This window comes from Aegilops tauschii, chromosome 5 (genome assembly GCF_002575655.3).
Source record: "Aegilops tauschii subsp. strangulata cultivar AL8/78 chromosome 5, Aet v6.0, whole genome shotgun sequence".
In the NCBI taxonomy this organism is placed as follows: Eukaryota; Viridiplantae; Streptophyta; class Magnoliopsida; order Poales; family Poaceae; genus Aegilops; species Aegilops tauschii.
The window spans coordinates 311,726,817-311,746,654 of NC_053039.3; the positions used below are offsets into that span (position 1 = coordinate 311,726,817).

The following is a 19,838-nucleotide window of genomic DNA, read 5'->3' on the forward strand; positions in this document are numbered from 1 at the left end:
TGAGAAGACGCCCTAAACGGAAGACGCGCATGTTTGCTGAGGCGACATGCATGACACGAGTGATCCTCGTTCTTACTACACGTGAAAGAAAAACTCCGAAGTATATGCCGAAGGGTGGCGGGGTTGGGATGACCCAAGCGAGCGTGCCAAAGGTCCACTCCGATGGCGAGAGCGACAGGGGCGGCGGAGGTGTTGGGGGCGGTGGAGTGAACCGGGTAGAGCTCATCGGGGCTGTCACATCGGTGGAGTACCATCCGGGTACGAGCGTCCTTTACAGAAGAACCACACTCGTCAAACTCAAAGGTAACCGGATTTTCAGGTGTAAAAGAACGAACAGAGACAAGATTTTTAATAAGATCAGGAGAAACTAAGATGTTAGATAATGACAATGGAGTAGAATTATATGGAAAAGATGCATGTCCTATGTGAGTAATGGGAAGGGAGGAACCGTCACCGGCGGTGATGCGAGTGGAAGTGTGGACGGGATAGGAGGTGTGGAGGTTATCGGGATGAGCCGCCATGTGCGCGGTAGCTCCAGTGTCCATATACCAGTCGCCACCGCCGGTGTAGGTGGACGATGAGGGGGCGGAGTGCAGAGCAGCCAGGAGAGCCGGGTCCCACGGCGCCGGCAGCAGGGCGTGCTGCTGGGGCGGGGCCGTCAGGGGCAGTAGCGGTAGCCCACCTGGCTGCGACTGCTGGCCGTAGGAGAGGGGACCGTAGGGCGCCGCATAGGGCTGCAGCGCGGCGTAGAACGCCTGGTGAGACGGAGGCCGGGCGCCGAGGATACCCGGAGCAGGGGCACGAGGAACCGGCATGGAGTAGGTGTGCACGACGCCAGTCCGGGGGTTCTGGCCGGCGTACCACGGGGCCGACTGGTACTATTGCTGTTGAGGGCGAGCTGCTCCTCCCTAAGCGCCCGCGCCCTGCTGCTGCTTGCGGCCTGCACGGCGGCCCCCGCGGCGGCCCCCATTAGCGGCAGGCTGGGGTGGCGGGAAGGGGGCGGCCGGGGCCTGCGAGAAGGCGGGCGCGAGCTGGTGGACCGGTGCGGGGCGCGGCGGCGGTGGTGCCTGGCCCCCGCGGGTGTCGGCGACAAGCGCGGCGTGGGTCGCCCGAGTCCGGGCCATCTTCATCTGTCGCTCCTCCAACTTGAGGTACGCCACCACCTTAGCGAAGGTAGGCCCCGGGATGAGGGTGAGGTTGGAGGCGGCGTTCCCAAAATCCTTGTTGAGGCCGACGGTGAGGTGCTGATGAGGAGCTCGTCGCCAACCGTCTCCTCGAGATCGCGGAGCTCGTCGGCAAGCTTTTTGAGGCGCATGCAAAAATCGTGGATGGACGAGTCAAGCTGCTGGCACCTGTAAAACTCGCCATGGAGAAGGACCTTGCGCTGCAGTTTATTGTCGATGAAGAGGCCGTTGAGCTTGGTCCAGACGGCGTAGGCGTCGTCGTCATCATCCACCACGGTGTGGAAGAGGTCGCTGGAGATGGTGAGGTAGAACCAGCGGATGATGGTGGCGTCGAGGATCATCCACTCCTCGCCGTGAATCATGAGGCTCGAGTCCACGGTGCCGTCAACGTGGCCATGGAGTAGGTACTCACGAAACACCAAGGAAAAGTACCGCTTCCAAGCGGAGTAGGAGGCGGTGGATTGATCAAGAACCACAAGGACACACACATGGATGTTGAGGTCGCGGACGAGGGTGACATCGGAACCGGCGAAGGGGTTGGAGACGATGGAGGAGGAGGAGCTCATGGCACAGCTAGGAGGAGGGGGAAGGCGCGACGCGGGTGGTAGGTTTTAGGGTTTGGCACGCGGCGGGCAGGCTGGGGGCGCAGGGCGGCGGCTCGGGGTGAGAGGAGATGCGGAATCGGGGGAGGCGCAGACTGGCGGCGGCGGCGTCTTGGAAGAAGGAACCGCGGCGGCGGCGGGTGGCGCGACGGGTGTTGGTGGGCGGGCGGCGGCGACGAGCAGCGGCAGCGGCGAGGTGAAGCGGCGGCGGCGCACGGGAGGCGCGGCGGCTAGGGCTAGGACCGTGCTGTGATAGATACCATGTAGAACGAGAAGTATAAGTTGTGCAAACACAATGCATTGATCGGTGCACCAGACACGTATATATATGAGTATAGGAGGAGGCCACAACCTCAACTATACATATGAACTAGGAGGTGGGGCCAAGACACAATATACACGCACACAATGTATTCAACAAAGTTAATGCATCACCACACTGCACCACATGTCCAACTGATTAGACTACTAACTAAATGATAAGTTCTTAGAGTGAATAGTATAAAACTACCACTTTTCGCGTTAGGGTTTCAAAAAACTACCGGATTTTTGTTTGTCGCTGATAACTACCGGAATCGACGTCAGTTGTTTCAAAAAACCCAAATGACCGTGTGTTTTACAATTGATTACGATTATGACATGTCGGGCCCACAGCTAAACAAACAGTCCCTTTGACCGTTTGTTTGACCGTTAACTGTCATGTAGGGCCCACACGTCAGTGTCTCCTCATTTTCTCCCCCTCCTCTCTGCCTCCCTTCTCCTTCTTCTTCTCCTCTCTCTGGAACTCCGTCACAGCCATGGCCGTCGGCCACACAGTTGGCGCCCGTGGAGCCCCGCCTCCGTTGTTGCTGCTGCCCTCTGCGCAGCCAGCGAGGAGATTGCCGGTGTTGGGCATGGAAACCGAGCCCGTCGAGCTGCTCCGCGGCGGCTACGGGCGTTGCAAGGTTGCTCGGAGGACCAAGCCGCCTTGAGGAACGCGGCGGCTGAAGCTCCTGGGCGCGGCAGCCTGAGTTCCTGGCCATGGCGGCCCGAACCCAAAGAGAGGCTGCGGCTGCTCCAGCGGCTCGCGGCTGCGGCTGTGGCCGCGACTCGCCTGGAGCACGGCCGGGCACAGGGAGCTGCTGGAGGGAGCGCTCGCCGGGCACGGAGAGCGGTCGGAGGGCGAGCGTTGTCGGGCGCGGGAGTGGCCGGAGGGCGAGCGTCGCCGGGCTTGGGAGCGGCCGGAGGGAGTCCGACGAGGTCACTACGCGGGTGCGTGAGCTGCAAGACGACCTTCATAGGGACCCGATTGCTTTCTTTGATTAAGTACAGGGACCCGATTGCTTTTTTATTTTTGGCAGGGACCTGATTGCTTTTATGCCACATAACGGTCAACAAACGGTCAAACGATCAGAGCTCTTACGTGCGGGCCCGACATGTCAGAATTGCAATCAATTGTAAAACATACAGTCATTTAGGTTTTTTGAAACAACCGACTCCAATTCTGGTAGTTATCAGCGACAAATAAAAATTTGGTAGGTTTTTGAAACCATAACGCGGAAAGTGGTAGTTTTATGCTATTTACTTTAAGTTCTTATATCACAAACACGTATGCCAATTAGCTCCATACCTGGTCACAGCTCACCCGAACCTTATTGCGCTCAAACATATGGTCGAATTTCACACAGCACAACACGCCATAAATATTAACTTGCCCTAGCATGACAAATAATTGAGAATAAACCGTTGTAATGAAAACCTTGCAATCCCACAAAAAGATACTAAAGAGTAGAGACCCATCCACGATGCAATGAAACACATCCGCGTAATCGCAGCCTCATCTTGCCGATGGTCCAAACTCAGGCATCGGGGCACCAGTAGTACTCGCGATGCTCCCTATGACGCTACTGTCCTCACGAGCTTCCTCCAACGCAAGGCTCTCTTTCAGTTGCGCTACCACAGCGGCCATTGTCGGCCTGCGAACTGCAGCATCCGCCGTGCACGCCATGGCGGTGTCGACAAGTTTCCACATGGAGTTGACATCATATTCACCTCTAAGATGGGCATCAGCCACTGTGGTAACGTTACCGGTGGCAATCTTCTGCTTCACACGCTGAACAATGTGGCCATGGCCCGGCAGTACTGGAGGCTCACCGGTGGCCACCTCAAGGAGAACTACACCGAAGCTATACACATCACTGCTCTCACTGAGCCAGCCAGTGTGATAGTACCTAAAAATACAGCAGGTAAACCACATCTTAATTAACCTAATTTGGATTAAGCGACAATGCCATATGTGAGAAACAGGCACAAAAGTATATTATAGTATAGAAAGGGACATACTCGGGGTCCATGTAACCTGCTGTCCCAGCCGCATTGGTTGATATGTGGGTCTGCATGTCGCTAAGATAGGTCTTGCAAAGTCCAAAATCAGCTATTTTAGCCTGTAGGTTTTGACCTATGAGGATGTTGTTGGTTTTCACATCCCGGTGAATTATTGGCAAGCTACATCCCTTGTGCAGATAATCCAAGCCTGGACATATCACAACAAGTCCTTCAATACTTGATTCAAAAGAAGAGCAGACCATCCATAACACATTCGCTTAAGAGAACTATATATATCTTTCCACTAAACCGTACCTTGTGCTGCTTCGAGCACAACTCGTACACGTGTCGCCCAACTCAAGGGTTCATCGGCACCATTTTTCCCTTCATATATGAGCATGTAAGAGTTAGAGCAGAATTGTATGAACAACTTTACATGTCAATGCTCATATATTTACGCATTATTTCTTTGTTTGCAATTCCATATCTCACAGAGTCACCGTCTTATGCATCGGAAAATTGATTAAATCAGATGCATTAAGGTTGTTACTTCGTCAGCCAACGGTTAGCAAAAAAAAATCCTCACGAGAAGCAATATAATCAAACATTAGTAGTTGTTACTGACGATTGCAGGCACTTTAAAGGAACAGATGTGCACACCCTCAAACTATTTTAGATAAATACATTAAAGGCACTCAAGATCACATATTTTTTTACCGACGATTGCAGGCTTTCAAGTTCAAACGGTGCACATATATTTTTTATGGAATTTTAAGACAACTGCAAATTTGTTATCACTTAATTAGGTTTGCGAACGGACAAACCTCTTAGATGGTCACAAAGATTTCCCTGGGACATGTACTCATAAACCAGCGCTAAATGCTCCTTCTCCCAGCAGTAACCAACCAAAGAAACTAGATTCCTGTGATGCACCTTTGTCAAGCTATTGACCTATGTAAAGAAACATAGCACAGAGGGAAAATATCTTAATTTGCATGTAAGCTCACTCTAATAGTAAGTAGTGACTTGCCGAACTTACATTTCAAATTGATAAGTTTATGAACTAGGGGAGAAAGTACCTCCGCTAAGAACTCGTCAAGCCCATGCGAGGATGATTCAGAACGCATCTTGACAGCAACCTCAGTATTGTCTTCTAAACGGCCGTAGTACACGAGCCCAAAACCTCCTTTTCCAATGGACCGTTGGAATTTATTTGTAAACTTCTCCAGATCCTTGTATGTGAATCGTCGATTCTCGGTATTTTGCAGGTGACCACCCTGACTTTTTGTACTTCTGAGGGCACTCTCGAGTTCTTGCTCTCTAGGAGAATCCTGTATAGAAACTGGATGCACAAATGTCACATACATTACAGAAAGATTGAATATAGTAAACATTAACAATCATGCATGTATTATCATGGGTTATTAAAAGAAAAGAGCAACACACATTTAGGCTTTTTCTTCCCTCTCCAGATCAAATACGAAAGAACAAGTACAACCACTACCACCAATGGAACCACTACCGAAATAGAAATTATAGCTGTTCTATTTGTTGATGGAGTCGAACTTATTGTTTTGTTGCACATATCTTCACCGGACTCGTATCTGAAACAGTGAAAGTACATTAGACAACCAATTCAGTGTTACTTTAGTACAACAAGCAATCTTGAATAGTTAGTTGCCTAAAGATCACAGAAGATATGCATTCAATCACAATTAGAATGCATATTCACATAAAATGGAACCTCGAGAAGGAAACCCAAACCTGAAAACGAGTGATCCTGCATTCCTTTTACAAAGGGAATATGGAATTGGTCCGTTCAGATTGTTGCCAGACAAATCTCTGTAGAAAGTGACATGTACTAGTTTAGACACTCAATGGCGTTCTTAGCTTCGTAACAATTGCAATGGAATCTATCCAAAATGCCAAATAGAAGTCCTCTCAAGTGGATCCTATTGGTTTACTGCACTCATCACTACAGATAGAAGGGGCTTCCCATTCATGTCAAATGGAAATGTCAGAGTATTATGGATTGTCAGAAGAACTACAAAAGGCAAGTATTGTGCAATTTTATACACTTCCCCACCATCCACTAATTATATGTCTAGATGGAGTGCTTTGTAATGGGAACATGTTGGTTAGGAAGAAGTCGATAACCGTTTGTAACAAATTTGTATATACATAGTTATACTCATTATCTAATACTTACAGAAACCGGAGTTCTGTGAGCAATGTGAAGTTATCAGATACCAATCCACTCATGTTGTTGTTGGACAGATCACTGCATGAAAATTAACATTCCAATATATGAGGGCAAGGCTACATATTAGCACACACAACATGAAAGGCCACCAAAATAATACTTACAGAGATATTATCCTCGTAGTGTTATCAGTTACGTCGCTACACTTCACGCCATTCCATCGGTATTTCTCCGGAAAACATGGATCACCCATCCAATTTTTCCTTACTCCGTACTCAAGTTTGATAGCCGTCATTGCGTCAACTACATCCAACGTAAAAAAGGAGTAAAAGTTTGATCATCCTCGTGAAGAACTTGTTTGATCACTGAATACAAATGAGCAATTTGACAATGGTTCGTTAGGCCAACTGCATCGAGATTTTGTTTTCCGAACAACAACAACAACAACAAAGCCTTTAGTCCTAAATAAGTTGGGCTAGGCTAGAGCTGAAACCCATAAGATCTCGCAACCAACTCATGATTCTGGCACATGGATAGCAGCTTCCACGCACCCCTGATCCATGGCTATTCTTTGGTGATACTCCGGTCCTTCAGATCTCTCTTTACGGACTCCTCCCATGTTAAGTTCGGTCTACTTCGACCTTTCTTGACATTTTCAGCATGCTTTAGCCGTCTGTTATGCACTGAAACTTCTGAAGGCAAGCGTTGGATATGCCCAAACCATCCTAGACGATGTTTGCAAAGTTCTCTTCAATCGGTGCTACCCCAACTCTATCCCGTATATCATCATTCCGGACCCGGCCCTTCCTTGTATGGACACACATCCATCTCAACATGCGCATCTCTCCTACACCTAACTGTTGAACATGTCGTCTTTTAGTCAGCCAACACTCAACACCATACATCATTGCGGGTCGAATCAACTAATCATAAACTGCCCTAAATATAATGTTCTATACGCTAACACAATTTAAGATAAAACTTCTCTTCTTAACTGTTTATATCTACATGTTAATAAAAGACTATAAAACACATATTATTGTGAAGAAAATTAGCAATGATAAAGTTAAAAAGGTGAAAAAAATATAGCTGTATATGTTCACAAAACGGAGTAAATGGTCCCCCAAAAAAAACAGAGTAAATGTGTTTTGAACAAGGAATTAATTATCAATAATGTCTACAATGACGGTAAATGAGTGGAGTAGGGAAATAGATATAGAGAGAGAGAGAGTCATCTCACAGTCTTCCGAGAACGTCCTCGGAGTATCGTGGGGGATGCGCAGGTAGCCCTCGTATGCATTGAGCATCGGAGGCAGCATGGATGTATTGGTGGCTGCAAGAGTGATATTGTACTGGCCGTCCGTAGTCTTATACCATTCAGTATTACGCACATGACCAGCGGCCAGGTACGGGGGGCTGTAATTCGGATACCACTCGTCGTTGTTCATGTAGATGTCGAACAGCCGGAGCTGGGCGTTTTGAATGTCGGCGAAGTGTAGGATGAACTTAAACTCGGATGATGTTTTGTATGATACCCATGTATTGACGTGTAGCACCGTGCCATTGTTGATAGGAGCGACGACTGTCTGAAGAATGGGGATGGGTACCACGAACACGTCATCCTGCTTGATGGTCTCTTTGGTGGAAAGTTTTGCCCATGACGACATGGTTCTCAAACCCCAGTAGCGGTCGTATGGATCGTCAGGAAACCTTCATGAAAAAATGATAATCCATCATTGAGGCGATAAAGTGATTTTTTTTCATTACAATGTACTCCCTTCGTTTCTAAATATAAGCATTTTTAGAGATTTCAATAAAAACTACATACAGATGTCTCTACTCTTATAAAAAACCGAGTTGGTGATGATGGTGTGCCTGCCATCCTGCAATATAGACCGTCCAATCTATATCCGACGGATAGAAAGCAAACTATGGCAATTTTGCAAAAAGATACCCGCACCTCTCTCCACATTTGCATATAAGGCCTTCCCTCGTTCATCCTTATCTCACATAAGCTCATTGTTGAGCAATTAAAAAAGGAAGCCTCTGGAACAATCTGGGGCATGGTGGCCGCTGCCGGCATCGTCCACCCCCATGCCTCCGCTCAGTCCGACCACCTACCACCACCACGCCCCACTCCTCCTCACCTTATCTCTCCTCTTTCTCGTCTCCCCCACTCCGCTCAGTCTGAGCTGTTGGGACACGGACGGCGCCATCGACGTGCTTGCGGAGGTCAGTGTCGGAGAGGATCTGCATCAGCGATGTACGTGCTGAGTTATGTAAACCTGCAGATGCCGTTAGTTTTTACACATAAGATTACTCCCTCATGGGTCAATCGCAACAGATTTTTTGTAAAATAAATGCATCTTGGTGTTCCGTGCAATGCACGGGCACCTTACTAGTATATAGACATATTTTAGAATGTAGATTCATTCATTTTACTTTGTATGTAATTTGTATTAAAATCTCTAGAAGGATTTATATTTAGGAACGGAGGGAGTATGAAACTTAAAATAGTTCTACATCATTAATTATCCCAACTTCAACGGAACTTAAGAAGAGCTTCGCAAGATGATATGAGGAGTCAAACTTATGTATCAGGAAAGGTTTTAAAAAAAAGTTTTGTCTACTTCTGTAATTCAAGGAATAAAGATTTTAAACAAATATGAGAGAGTTTCATCCGAATTATGAACAAAAGTCACACTAGTTTTAACGCCAGTCTGGTTTTTGAAGATATCTTAAGAAGGAAGACGAGGGTTCAAACACATTGTTGATCAAAATTTTGCAGAGAATTGATGTTCCCTTGTGTCACACGAGAGGAATCAAGCCAAGAACTAGAGTTTGAACAAGGAATGGGACGGATTCCACGGCAGCTGCCGGAGTAGAGACAGAGAGTTTTTTGTTTTTTGATAACGAGAGGTAGGTCCAAGTTACAAGTCTCTGAATGTCTAGATTTCTTTTTGAGGGGCCTCTGAATGTGATGGTTTGGCACGCAGCCCAGGGGGGTCCTATTCGGCGCCTTCAGCGCCAGGAATCTGATTTGGCGCACACTAGCGACCTAAATGGGCCTCGGCCCACTACTCCTCCCTCGCTCGTTCACACGTACCCCGTTTGTGTCGTTCGCTACAGCTTTTCTTTCAATTGTTTTTTTCCTGCTCCCTGCTCTCTCATAGTCTATAAAAAATGAAAAAAATATAAAAAAAGTTTAAAAATTGGAAAAACTAGAAACTTTCATGAATTTAAACAAGTTTGCAAATTAAAAAAAACTTTCATCAAGTTACAAAAAGTTTACAAAACTGAAAAATAGTTCATTGGTTTTGTAAAAGTTCATAAATTTCGAAAAAAGTTCACATATTTGAAAAGAAGTTCATGGGATTTGAAAAAAAGTTCATCAACTTTAATAGAAGTCATTGAATTTCAAAAAAAGTTCATCGAATTTTAAATTGGTTCATTGATTTTGAATAAAAAATTCTAATTTAAAAAACGTCGTCAAAATTTTAAAAATTTTATGAATTTCTAAAATAGTTCACAGATTTTTTAAAAAGTTCAACAAATTTGAAAAAAAAGTTCATCTAATTTTAAAAATTTCACGCACTTGAGAGAAAAATAGAAAATAATAAAGGAACAGGAAAAATATTAAAGAAAATAAAATATAAAAAATAAAAATAAACAAATACTGCTGCAGGGAAAAACCAGAATGGAAAAGGAAAAAAATAAAAATAAAAAAACTCCTGACAAAAGTATATATAAAAGAAAGAAAGGATGACTACGTTTGGTTAGTTCGAGTGCTACTTAACCTCGAGGTTGCATGATCAAAACTTCAGTCGCACCTTTTTTTGTGGTTTTAGCAGGAAAAAGTCTAAAATGGGCCAGCCCAGCGGGAATGGTGAGTGTGTGCCAAGTTGCAGATAATACTGAAATGGGCGCCAAATAGAATTCTCCCGTAGCCCGATGCATGTTATAAAGACCAATGTCAGCACTACCGCCTTAAGCGAGTCGCCAGACAAGTCTCGCTGAAGGCTCTGAGGGAACTGGGCCGGCCCGTTCGCATACGCTAAAATAAAAAGGTTACATGAAAGGGTAATGTTACACCCGGCGCACCGGCCGAGTCATCCCGCCGGACTCGCATGGGCCAGGCGATCCAACTGGATCGAAGCGACCAGAGAGACGTGGTTTCTTCGTCCACCTCGCAAAAAAAAACAGAGCAAAAGAAAGGACGCCCACGCTGCCCGCGCTCGTCGGCCTCCTACGCTGCACGTGCTCGCCGGCCTCCTGCGCGGCCGCGCCACACGCGCTCGCCGGCCACCAGTGTCCCCAACCTCGATTTTCTGTTGGCCGTGCCAGCGTGCCGCTTTGACCCGAGGTTGTTCTCGTCGCAGATCTGGCCACATCTCTTGCAGAACGGAGGCACCCCCGTCTCTGGCATCGTTTGGTTCTTGTCGTCGTCACAGCCCCTAGCCGTGTCCGTTGTAGCACCGGGTTGTAGCAAACCACGCTACCGATTTAGTCGGTTGTAGCATAACTCGACACTAGTTGTAGCTGGCTGGAGAAGCGGTTGTAGCAAAAACACGTTGTCGATTTGCAAACATGACGCCGGTTGTAGCAAATCGAGGAGCCAATTGTACCAAACCACGGCACCGGTTGTAGCAAAACAAGAAGTCGGTTGCAGCAGAGCGGCGACAAATTGTACCAAGAAATAGGATGCCAGTTTGTGCGTTCTAGCAAAACATGATGCTCGTTGTAGCAAAACGCGACGTCGATTGTAGCAAAACTTGAAGCTCATTGTAGCACGGCAACGCTGGTTGTAGCAAAGAAGAGAACGGCACCAACTTTTGTGTTTTAGCAAAACACGATGGCAGTTGTAGCAAAGTGCGACACAGTGGTAGCAACACACGACACCGGTTGTAGCAAGGGGTGCGTTGCTGCTGAGACCAGTGTCGCCGTCGTCGTTGTAGCAATTCAGAGAAAAGCTGCAACCGACGACGAGAAAGCTTCAACCAGCTTCCGAAAAGCTTCAAGGAGAGAACAGTGAGCTGGACAATGGCGCGATATGATAGAGCGCTGCTGGAACCCCATCTGGCGCTCGTAGCGCTCCTGGACCACGGCGAGCTGCAAGGCCACCCAAACGAGAGCGGCGAGCGGCGGCCTCTGGGACAAGCAGCAAGCATGCCGACGACGGCGAGCGTGCAGGAGCTCGTGGGGCTAGCAGCAAGCGGCGGCCTCTGCGACGAGCGGCGAGTAGGCCGACCACAGGGACGGCGACGACGAGCGCGCAGGATCCCACAGGGCTAGTAGCAGGCGGGCCTCGTGTGCGAGATGGAGGGAAGGGGACCGGGGGGGGGGGGGATGGAGTGCTGGGTGAGCTGCGACAGGAGGAAGAAGGAGCAGGGGGAAGATCCAGCGACACGGGAGGCTCCAATCGAACGGCTACCCGGTGACCGGCCGAAGTTAGGCCGGTGCGCCGCTGCCTATTAGTCCCCTACATGAAAAAGAGAACCAGGGATCAATCCCTGGGCGCAAGGGATATCAGGCGCGCCGCTAGCCACTACGACCACGTTCCATTGGTGGTAAGTACAAGGGGCGCTACCCCTATAGGCCATTTGAGTAGGTTGTTCTTATTTTTTCTTTTCTTTTCTGAGATTTCACAGATTTTTTTATTTTCTTTCTGTTTTGTTGTTTTTATTTATTCTCCTTTTTCTTTCTTTTATTTTGATTATTTTTCTTCTTTCGCCTCCAAATTTTAATTCATTTTAGAATTTTGTTTCATTTCTCATTTTTTTATTTTGTTTCTATTTTTTTTCTTTATTCTTTTGGTTATTATTCTACTTTTTTTTATATGTCAACAATATTTTTCTAATTCACGCCTAACGTTTTTTCAATACAAATTATACATTTTTCTAATACATGATAAAAAAAATTATACAAAAATTATACACATTTAACACTTTCCAAATGCTTGATTGACATTTTTTAAATACTTGTCAACATTCTTTCGAAAGCTTGATTCACATTTTTTAATAAACATGATCAAAAAATTTCATCACATTTTTAATACATGATCGACATTTTCTCTATTCACATTTAACATTGTTCAAATGCTTGACCAACATTTTTGAAATACTTATTTATTTTTTTTCAAATTTTTCATGAACATTTTTAAATACACGATCAAATTTTTTATCATTTTTTAATATATGGTCAACATTTTTATAGACATTTAACACCTTTCAAATACTTGTTCAACATTTTTTTCAAATGCTTTATTAACATATTTACATACATGATAAAAACAATTCTGTAGACATTTAACATTTTTCAAGTACTTGATAATTATTGTTTTCAACTAATTGATTAACATTTTTATATATATGATAAAAAGTTCGTCATTTTTGTAATACATGATCAACATTTTTTCTATACATATTTAACATATTTCAAATGCTTGATCGGCACTTTCCAAATACTTGTTAAAGAAAATTCAAATTCTTGATTAACATTTTTGAAGTACATGATGAAAATTTTATACACATTTTGTCTACATTTTTCTTATACGTGATAAATATGATTTCTTATAATTTGGATTTGGTATTTTGGTATAAATCTATTAGGAATAGGCTTGCATAGTTAAGATTCGCTTACATTAACACATAAATGATTACATAAAAAAACCTTAATGAAATAAACGTTTTTACTTTTATTTTATATTTGAGAACCCCATGAATGTCTTTTCAAAGGGTTCTAAATTTTTTGAGATAGACCCAATGATACTTGATTTAATATATTTCTCGAAATAGCTCAATCCTTTTTTGCTAAGATAGCATAAAAATATGTCTCTGATGTGAGTAAAGCTAAAGCAAGAGTAGTATTTATATCATTCGTGGGCACTTCTAATTCCCATGGGGCAACTCTATAATTTTCCAAGTAAAAGATCATCGACCAATTCAAAACAAAAATAAAAAAGAACATAGTTCCAATAAAGAGAACCCAGGGATCATATTCTTGTCCAATTTGAGTTTTGCTCAAGTCTCGAATAAACTCAAGGACATATTGAAAAAAATTATGACTGTCGGTCGGGATGGGTTGTGGATTCCTCTATACACATTCAACATTTTTCAAATGTTTGGTCAGCATTTTTTAAAATATTTTTATAGAGTGTTTTTTGTAATATATATCAAATATTTTAAGTATATAAAAATAAAAAATAAAGCAAAAAAAATGAAAAAAAGATTAAAAATAGGAAAAGAAGACTGTTGGATCCCGCGCTCCTGGGCTGGCCCACTCGGTTTCAGCGAGGATTCCTGCCCCTCTCGCTGAAGGCGAGACATAGTCGCGCCCCACTGGTCTCTCTAGTACTACTACAAAGCAGACCCATGGCCCAACTAGATATATGAGGCCCACGATCGTAGCATAGCCCAGCGTGAGGAGAAAAACCAGCTCCAATCATGCTTCTAACACAACGTCATCCACCCCTAAAAAACACAACGTCATCCCATAAAATGGAATCTCTCCTTGCTCAAAATAAAATAAAATTGAGTCTCTATGGTTTGAGTGAGCTTTCTCATGCGCCACCCAATTGATGACCACATCTCAGAATAGAATACCTGTTTGGTTCCGTGTCACTCCCGCGAGCAACCCAGACAACCCTAATGCTGCCACCCCTTCCCATCCATCTCCTTCCTCCATCCTGCCGCCGCCGGCGAGCGCCTCCGGGCAAAATTTGCGTGACTACAGCGACGGCGAGGCGTCTCCTCCCGCTCGCGTGTCTCTCGGGGTCGTAGGGCTTTCATGCGCGTGGGGGCGCGACGCTCCTGTCCCCAGCGGTGGCATGGCAGGTTGGTGCAGGTGTGTGGACATGACAGCATTGCAGTTGCATCGCAGAGGCATGAGTGGAGCGGCTCGTGCGGGGATGCTCGGCTGGTGCCAGATCTGGCTGCGGTTGCTGCTCCTGGCCATGGTGGCGCACACTGCTCCCTTCCTGGGCGGTGTTTGGAGATGGACATCAATGGGCAGGTCTGGCTCGCGGGGCTTGGGCGCCTCCGGTGTGGTGCTGGTGTGGCGGTTCCTTGCGACGCCAACGGGGCTCCTCTTGTGGCGTTTGCTGTCGGATAGGAGATGGGGTGCTCTGGCAGCCGACTTGGTCGACGTTGGAATGGATCCCCGGTGGATCTACACCCTGCCTCGTGACCCATCCCGGCTGTGGCGGCCGGGTTCATCCGGGTGGTTTGGCGGTGGTGCGATTCGTGTCAACGGCGTGCGAGCGTGGCCCGTTGTGGGTTGGCTTTGGCGGGCAACACATATCTGGTCCATGGTGATGGACAACCTCCGGCGGCATGCAAGTATAGGGGGACAACTTGGCCCACACTGGTGCAAGCCTCCCGTTGTGCTCTCCTTACCTGCTGCTCATTTCTGGCTTCGGTCCGTGTCGGATTCCCCTGACGTTGTTGTGCCATTGGTCGAATCGGCGATGGCCACGGGCATGGCGGTGTGCGAGCTCTCTTAGGCTTGCTCGGCGTTGGCCGTCGGCAGCCACCGGATTTTGTCTCCTGATCCAACAAGAGTGGCTGGGGAGCAGGTGTGGACGCTTCCTACCATGGAGGCATTGACTCAGACTCGGTGGCTGAGGCTAGGAGTGGAAGAAGATGCCTTTCGCTCTTCCTTCTGTGGTTAGTGCGTTGTGTTGTGGACGGTTGGTGGTGTCTCGGGACATGGATGTTGGCTCAGCGCCCCCGGATGGCGGTGTTCACATGGTTAGCTGTTTGGCGGGCACCATGACGGCGGTAGTGGCTATACCTCTAGGTCGTCTGAAACATCGAGGGGTGTAGCGACAGGTTGCTCGGGCTCACTCTCTGTTGTTGAAAGTGGAGACGCCTAGATCTGGATCTGAAGGCTTGTGCTCGTCGCGGTTGTCTTGGGTGCTTCGTGGAGGCATGGGTGAGCTGCGGAGCGAAAGCTCCATGCTTTGGTGCCGACGGCGATGACACTGGTAGGTGCCGCTATCCTTTTGATGACGTCGTTTAGCGCGGCGACGCTTAGCGCTGTTCCCACTCTTAAGGGCGTTGTCGTGGAGTTTCGGTGTCTTATTACATGTCATGAAGTTATGTTGAGGCCTACCTATGTTATTTTTTAGGTAACGTAGTCGTGTGCGTTTATGTTGCCCGATTATCTATGGATCTACTTTGTAAAAGGGCTAGCTCACTATCTTATACTCATTATGTCGTGTATCTTAATGTGTGCTTTACGTAAGAAGAGGGACGAAATGCTATTCCAAGAACAAAACTATCATGGTGTCACATCCAAGGGATGAAATGTCACAACTAAAGGGCAGGAAGTGGATTTTTTGGCTTAAAATATGGATTTTACACACAATGGGTAAATGTTTGGAAATGACTAATAGTGGTTGTCCCCACATGGACAGGTTCCTAGCTAAAATATGCAGATCTCCATAGAAAATTGTAAGATCCTCCGTCGTAGAGAATTTACCAAAAAGGCTTTCGGCCCGCTTTATATATAAAGAAAAGATCACCAACAAGCCAGACAACACACGCACACACCCAAGGCAGGATACATAGGTGCTGAGCGCAGCAACACCACCCCTAGCACTACAAAAGCCACCGAGGGTCTCAACCATGAACACGCCACCGCGAAGAGAAGAGGCTACATACGACGCACCGTGGGCTCCAAGGCGGTGCCTATAGGAAGTTTATGACACCGAAGCGCCGCCACCGCCCGACCCAAGGATCAGAGTTTTCCCCGGAGCAACACGACGGGCAGCGAGAGTCGCGGTGACGCCTTCAAGAAGGGAACGGGCTTCGCCGTCGCCGGTCAATCCGAAGATAGAACAGGTTTTGACCCCGACCAATATTCACCGCCACCGAACGCCACACCCTGGCTACCACGCCGCCCACACGGCCATGGCCACCAGGCAGCACCAAGTCACGGGCTTTGTCCAGGAGCACCACGACACCACCACCAGGGCCGCCGCCCCAGCATCCAGGACCTTGACGCCACCTCACCCGCCACCCACCGCTACCCCAACCAAAAAGACGAATGGAAAGGAACCGCCTTTCGCACTCCTGAGCAGTCCCCAGCGTTGAGACCTGATAGTCCGGCCAAAACTGGCCACCATCGACCCGTCCTGCCGCCGGGCGTGAGACGAGCTCGGTCCTGCTGCCGGGCGCGAGACGAGTCAGGTCCTGCTGCCGGGCGCAAGATGAGTCTGGTCCTGCTGTCGGGCGCGAGACGGGGGATGGGCGCCGCTGGGAGAGGGCCAACCCTCCGATGAAGGTAGCGCCCGAACGATGGGGAGAGGAATCGAAGGTCGTCAAGGGCGCTCACCGACAGGCAGAAGCCGAAGAAGTCCAGCCGCCGCCGTGAAACGACCCAGACCACCGCCATGGGCCACCACCACGCCGTGGCAGCCCACATCCATGTCGGGACCCCGAGGCGCAGCCCCGAACCATCGCCACCACCCTCGCCGCCAACAGCCGCCGCACGCTAGGTCGGCCGAAGCCCACACCGCCGCCAGCGCCACCACCAGCACGAACCACCACCACTGCGCCGCCACTCCACCGACCATCGCAGAGATGGCCAACCGCGGCACAAGCTGCCCACAGAGACCCAGTCCGCGCCGCCTGCCAGATCTGGCTGCCGCTGCATCCGTTGCCGCCAGCCAAGGACGGGCACGCCACCGCCGTCAACCTCCGCTGGCGCCGCCGACCAAGCCCCTGCGCCAGATCGAGCGGATCTGGGCAGAGCCACGCCCGCGCGCCGCCTCCCGATCCGGAGCACCGCAGCCACTGCGCTTCACCAGGCACGCGCCGCCTCCGACTGCCACACCACGCGCCCACCGCCGCGCCGCAGGGCCCCGCAGCAGCCCCGCGCCGCCACCAGGAGCCGCCGTCCTGCGCCGGCCACTCCGAGCAGACGAGAAGAAGGGGCCCCGCCGTCGCCGCGCCAAACTGGCTTTGCCCGTCAGCGCCAGCCGGCGGCGGCGGGGGAGGAGGGGGAGAGGTGGGGACGAGGGGACCGGCGGCTAGGGTCCCCCCCCTCGGGCGCTCGCACGAGCGTCGCGGGAGGGGAGGAGCGAGTCCTCGTAGAGAATTTAACAATCTCAGATCAGAGCGGGCACTCAATTAACTACCTCAGACTTTGAAGTTAGTGTGGCTTATGGAATTTTAGAGTTCTACAGTCTTTTCGCATCATGAGACGTGGTTAAAACTTGAGATGCAAAATGTGGAACTAGCTACGTACAATAACAACTCCGAAAAATCATGATATAACTTTCAGTTCGATCATGAACCTCATAATTATTATCTCAATCTATTTGTTCTGATGTACTCCTTCCGTTTCGAAATACTTGTCGTGGTTTTAGTTCAATATAATAAAATCATATCGTCCGCTGAAAAGAAAATCCAATGCATGCGTGTGTTTATGATGCATGTTATGCTCAGGTAACAATTCCATGTTGATCCGAATCAATCCATATGCTCCCATCTTTAATAATATTCCCGCTAAAAGTCGAGGAATAGAGACTTTACAAATAAAAGCAGGGGATTGGGATTCCATGGAGGTAAACAATTTCCGAATATAGTCACCCCATTCCAAAATAATTGAAATTTAGGTTTTTCATAAGTCAAGTTTCCTTAAGTTTGGCCAAATTTGTTGAAAAAACTACTAATATCCAAATCATCAAATGTACAATATGAAAACATACTTTATCACAATGTTGAATCTAATAAACTAATTTAATGTTGTAGATGTTGATTCTTATAAACTTGGTCAAATATACGAAACTGTTGAAAAAAAAGGGAAACATATAGTACCCCTACGTAGCATCAGAAAACCAGAGTTTCATACATACCTGGTAAAGTTCCCCCCTGTATTTATCCTTCCATACGTGGACATGGAGCCGTCGATGGTGAGGTCCGGGTAAAGCGAGGCACCGAGAGGCCTCAGCTCCACCGTGTTGACGAACGGCGTACCGCCGCCGGTGTTCACCAGGCAGACCGGCACCGAGCTCGCCCACGCGATGAAGATCGCCTCGGACCACCAGTACTGGGTGTCAGTCATGTTTCGGATCGTCATCGTATCCCAGTAGTTGGTGCCAAGGTGCAGGTCGAACACGGCTGGCTTGCCGTCGTAGTTCCCGTGGAAGAATACCATCCGGACAAGGTACTTGGCGCCGCTCTTGGTGGGGAGCGTGTAGCAGTTCCGTAGGCCAGACGGGAAACTCCTGAGCGTGCGGAGGTCCTCGAGTGACGCGCTAGGAGTATCGAACTCGGCGGCCACCCTGCGGTTCTCCCCGCCGTCGACGTACGGACCATCGGAGACGTAGGCGATATCTGTGTGGGTGTCCTTGCGCCCGCTGAATTTGGCATCCAGGCCGCAGTCGATGCTCAGGAAACCTGATTATTGATGGCACATATGTACACAACCAAGACGAAAAGGCTGAGAATTACGATGAAAAGCCTGCTATTTGGATCATAATAATGAAATACACATCTACAAAACGTTTGTGTTGTGGATATATGGATACGATCCATGTAATTGAGGTGAAAAATGAACCTTCTTGCTGACCGGCGACATGAACTGCTGTGACTGCCAATACGAACGCCCCAAACAAAACCCACAACGACCTCATTGAGAGAGAGGAAAGTACTCAGTTCATCAATGGCCTTGGAGAACTAGGCCATGCCTCACGTATATATATTACGCACCAACTTAGGATGTGAGTGGTATGCCTACGCTTCCATCAGCATTGCAAGTTCAAAACCACCGGCGGCTACAAGCTTAGGCTACATGTGACACACCCATTCATCTGCTCCTCTTATTATATGCTGTCGTAGTTGTTTAGGCTACTTGTATTAAAAAAATTTGTTTAGGCCACTTGCGGTGAGGAGTACTATATGACACTACTGCATTATATCGCCTCCGTAATTAGTGAGGAGCATACAAGTATTTTAGATGATCTTATTTATTATCATGCGTGATAAATAATATCATTTTAATATCATAGGGTATCGATACTCAACCCTCTTTCTCCATTTAATTACACTAAAATTACTTAACACTCCCACTACCAATGATCTTATATGTTTTGGATAGGTTGGGTAGAGTTTTCACAGAAAAAAAGGGCAAAGGGCAACATACTACTAGTAATCAGATTTTCCATGGTTTATGGCTGCTAACCAGTAAAAATTAAATACCCATCCGTAAAGAAAAAGTTAAAACATCTTATATTTGTGAACCAAGAGGGTACTAATTAGCGCAAATCCTAATAAATTAAGTACCGGATGTTGGGTTATCCCAGGCTCCATGTAAGACTAATTACACGGCATGTAAATAGTCGAGTTAAATACACTGGAGGTGCTTTAACTTGTCCGGCACAGTTAGTTTGGTGCCTAATCTTGAAAAATACATAAAAATGATACTGTAACCTGTCCGGGCGTTCAAATACGGTGCATCTCGACGTATGCCACGGTATCGAGTGCCCGGTGGCATATTGGGCGCTGTTTTTTTACAGGAACGCCCCTAGACTTTAAGTAG

The 19,838-nt window shown here is 47.7% G+C and overlaps 1 protein-coding gene across 1 annotated transcript; it reads right to left on the minus strand.

Annotated features, from left to right (window-relative positions):
* Window positions 1–3,159: 3,159 nt before the first annotated feature.
* LOC109744827 (LRR receptor-like serine/threonine-protein kinase IOS1) lies at window positions 3,160–18,966 on the minus strand. The gene is made up of 12 exons (XM_020303965.3): window positions 18,858–18,966; window positions 18,154–18,697; window positions 7,534–8,003; window positions 6,458–6,596; window positions 6,300–6,371; window positions 5,855–5,932; window positions 5,537–5,694; window positions 5,170–5,432; window positions 4,915–5,041; window positions 4,406–4,474; window positions 4,109–4,298; window positions 3,160–3,996 (listed from the first exon to the last, which is right to left on the minus strand). Exons 1-12 carry the CDS (start codon window positions 18,931–18,933, stop codon window positions 3,603–3,605), a joined length of 2,580 nt encoding a protein of 859 aa, XP_020159554.1. The 5' UTR covers window positions 18,934–18,966; the 3' UTR covers window positions 3,160–3,602.
* Between the last annotated feature and the right edge of the window lie 872 nt (window positions 18,967–19,838).

Excerpts from the sequence above, each read along its gene's own strand:
- LOC109744827 (XM_020303965.3), bottom strand. The coding sequence starts at position 18,933 with ATGAGGTCGTTGTGGGTTTTGTTTGGGGCGTTCGTATTGGCAGTCACA. Across the intron at positions 6,597-7,533 it reads GAGGACGTTCTCGGAAGACT|TTGACGCAATGACGGCTATC; the intron begins GTGAGATGACTC and ends CGTTGGATGTAG. Across the intron at positions 6,372-6,457 it reads ACTACGAGGATAATATCTCT|TGATCTGTCCAACAACAACA; the intron begins GTAAGTATTATT and ends ATTTTCATGCAG.